Raw genomic sequence first — 3,435 nt, forward strand, 5'->3', positions numbered from 1 at the left:
CCCCCCCCCTCAGAACTCGAGAACGGTACATCGTAGGACCACCAAATTTTTAGAGGATGATGTACTAGTAAAAATTTATCATACGTACAATTTTTATGTTGTTGTGACGTAATATTTAATGTGATTTTATTGGCCAAAACCGTCTAGATAGGTTATTCCCTGAAAACTAAACAGTATACGACATAACTTTACCAAAAGTGTTTATGACAGAATATTAGGATGTACTAAGTGCCCATAGCAACACCGGTGACGTCATAAAATGACGTCATGCATATATTACATATCCGCCATCTTGGATCATCAATCTTGAATTTTGAAAAATAGTTTTTTTTTCAGGATGAAGCCTAAAATACATTGTAAACAGGCTAAAGACATTCATATGAACCTTTTTTGTAAAAAAAAAATGGGAGTATTGATGAAATTTTAAGGAAAATAAGCTGTATTTACCTGATCTAATGATATGGTCCGCCATCTTGGATTTTGGCCAATGACGTCATCAAATAAGCATAAATTATGCATTTTTAATGATAAAATTTACATATAATTATATGTTATGTTATTAATGTTAGAAACAATGTGTAACTTGACATAAAACCCATAAAATTCTGTTGTTTAAATGGAAATAATTAAATTTGGCAAAAAATGCCTGTCAGAAACCCGTTGCCATGGCAACAAGAAAAATCATAATCTTATTCCACTGATACAGATTTGTTGCCAACAATATTTTAGGAAAAGTCACCAAATTTGGCGGTTCTAGCTTTAGCCGTTCAGACGCTAGGTGACATCAAAGTTGCCGCGGGCACTTTAACGCCCCCCCCCCCGTCTAGATAGGGTTAAGGTTGATAGATGGTTTATTCGTCCCAAAACACCTTAGTTACAGTAAGTAAAATAGTCGGTTGCTAGGCTCGCCGGTCGGCGGTCATTATCAGGTAACAATATCTCGTGTTGTCACGGGCGAAATCTCGTGAGATTTCATCTTGCGCATGCGCACACTAAAGACAAGTCTGATCTACATAACGAGGGTTATTAGCAGTCTTGCTGTAGAGAAATGCCTTACTGTGTATACTTTATTAATATACTTAATGCTGCCATCTATTTGTATGTACGTGTACTCAAATGTTATTTAATATTCCCAGAAATTTTATTCAAATGTACATACTAGAATCTACTCGTTGCGCCACACCTAATCATTTTATCCCGATATGCTTTTAACTTAAATGTTCAATGTTTTAACCAACTACTTGTTATCAATTGTTTTTATTCAATGCGCTACCTACATACCTCGATTTTAAATATTATACGTTAGACTGTTTATTTGCGGAAATCTATTAATCAATTGTAAATGTATCACATAATTCAGCCATTGGCTGCGAGGTGTTATTTGAATTTGAAATAAACCATTATATATTTTATTCAAAGGTTTGTAAAGGCTGCTCTGTGTCAAATGTTTGTAATTTTTAGATTATTTTCTACGCCCTAATAAAATGCTGTCATATAATCTCATAGGGTACCATGGCGAGAGATTAGACCCGCCGAGCAGTATTAACCCATGTGTGCTGTAATCAGATATTTAAATTTGGAAACTCTTTAATACGTGGTTTCCTGGGTTACTCTGCAAATTGCGTGCTTGAAGAGCTAGAGTTTATATATACAGAGCGGATAAACTAGGTATTATTACTAATAGGTAGTCCTAATAGTTCGCGATCTTTTCGCACTCAGGGATTTTCAGGGGATTTGGATGGACGTTTCTTTACGTGATCTCATATAATTCCTTTTTATAAATTTAAAAACAAAATACCCCGGTTAACCTTCCCTTCTATATCCCTTTACCATTTATAACAAAATGATTTTTTCATGTTGTATGATGATTGTGCAAATAATTAACAACACTAAGCTATACTGCACATGTTCCTGCCTCTCAATTACCAAACTGTTTGCGATTTTTTTTACTCGCTACAGAAAAAAAACAGTACAGTACTGTCAAACTATGTCGACCCTTTTTTCTTGTGTAACACGGTTAATACAGTTTTCTCCATAAATTTCTTGATCCTATCTCCTTTCCGACTCCTTGACTTCAGTTTCTTTTAACCGTATCTTCTTTCTAAGTCACGTTGACATGTCCAACTAAGTGTTACAAAACAGAAGTGTTCGCAGGATGTCAGACGTTAGAATTTGACTTTGTACTGGCTAGGCATTCACGTTGGTCTGACCTGGGATGGTTTCCAGCACGGTATCATCGCAGCCTGCAGAAACATGTGTCGGTGCAGCACGTACCTCTGCCCGTATAGCGATCTCTTTTGGTCGTCCGTAAGTGCAACTGGGCGCTTGCTTGATTTCAATTTCTGCCTGTGCTGTGATTTGGTTGGGGAGCGTGCCGTTAACCGTCTCGCGGCTTGTGACAGGACAGCTTGAAGCTTGGGTGAGAGAACATACGGTCGTGTTCATGTCCTGCTTTCGTCGTACGTTCGATGCCACAGGAAGGCTAGTTGGCAAACCACAGAGTTCTTCACAGGCTTTGCGAAACTCTGGAAGGCGAAAGCTGTAGATGATAGGGTTAGCCATTGACGACAGGGTAAACTGCAGTAGAGTGGCCACGCGTTCAGTGACAATCATGGAATGTGATGCCTTTTCATCCATACTGATCACATTTCGTACCATAGCGACCTGAAAGAAGCTCGTGGCACCGGACACGGCCAAAATGATAGCATGCGGAGCCATTTTTCGGAATGCCTTGGTCTGGAATATCCACATGTTGCGACTCTCATCCCTTGCTTGTTGTTTTCTGGCTTCCTTGAGGACGAAGTAGTAGAGTATGAGTATGGTGAAACCAACAAGGACGGAAACAAACAGAACGATGGTTCTGAGGATGGCGGCTACGCTGGCACTGTTTGCAGGTTCTAGCTCACACTGTAGGTTGGCATTAAGGTTGGGCAGTCCGCTGAACACCACAGGTCCTAGTCCCAAGATCAAGGAAATGACTCTACTCGCCAATATACCATACAACACACGTTTTGTGGTGACTTTGCCATGGTAGTGTAGGGGATGGCAGATGCAATAGTACAGTTCTACCGCCATCATGAGGTACGTACCCAGCATAGAAACCAGACATGCGGCCAACAGCAATGCTTTTGCCGAACACAGTAGCTGTTCGCTCTCGACGTCTTGCTGGAAAAGTCTGTGGATCTGGATGGGGATCAGTCCGCCGGTGAAGATGATGTCGTCTACCGCCAGGTTACACCGTAGATAGTGGCTGGGCTTCTGCAGATACTGTTTCTTCCAAACCAAGAAGATCAGAAGCAGACCGCACCCCACTGACACCACTAGGGCGATGACTAGATACACCGTCTGGAGATCGCGAGATAACGAGCTAATGGCTAGAATATTAAGTTGATTCGTACGATCCTCTACCGATGGACGACTGCCTCCTTCTGCCAT

General features: G+C 40.6%; 1 protein-coding gene across 1 annotated transcript; it reads right to left on the reverse strand.

The window, feature by feature from the left end:
• Positions 1-2,187: 2,187 nt before the first annotated feature.
• On the reverse strand, positions 2,188-3,435 carry LOC109472446 (olfactory receptor 6B2-like). Its single transcript, XM_019772229.1, has one exon. The coding sequence runs from the start codon at positions 3,433-3,435 to the stop codon at positions 2,188-2,190; it is 1,248 nt and encodes a 415-aa protein (XP_019627788.1).

The sequence above is a fragment of the Branchiostoma belcheri genome, unplaced genomic scaffold, assembly GCF_001625305.1.
Source record: "Branchiostoma belcheri isolate BF01 breed outbred unplaced genomic scaffold, Haploidv18h27 scaffold276, whole genome shotgun sequence".
Classification (NCBI taxonomy): domain Eukaryota; kingdom Metazoa; phylum Chordata; class Leptocardii; order Amphioxiformes; family Branchiostomatidae; genus Branchiostoma; species Branchiostoma belcheri.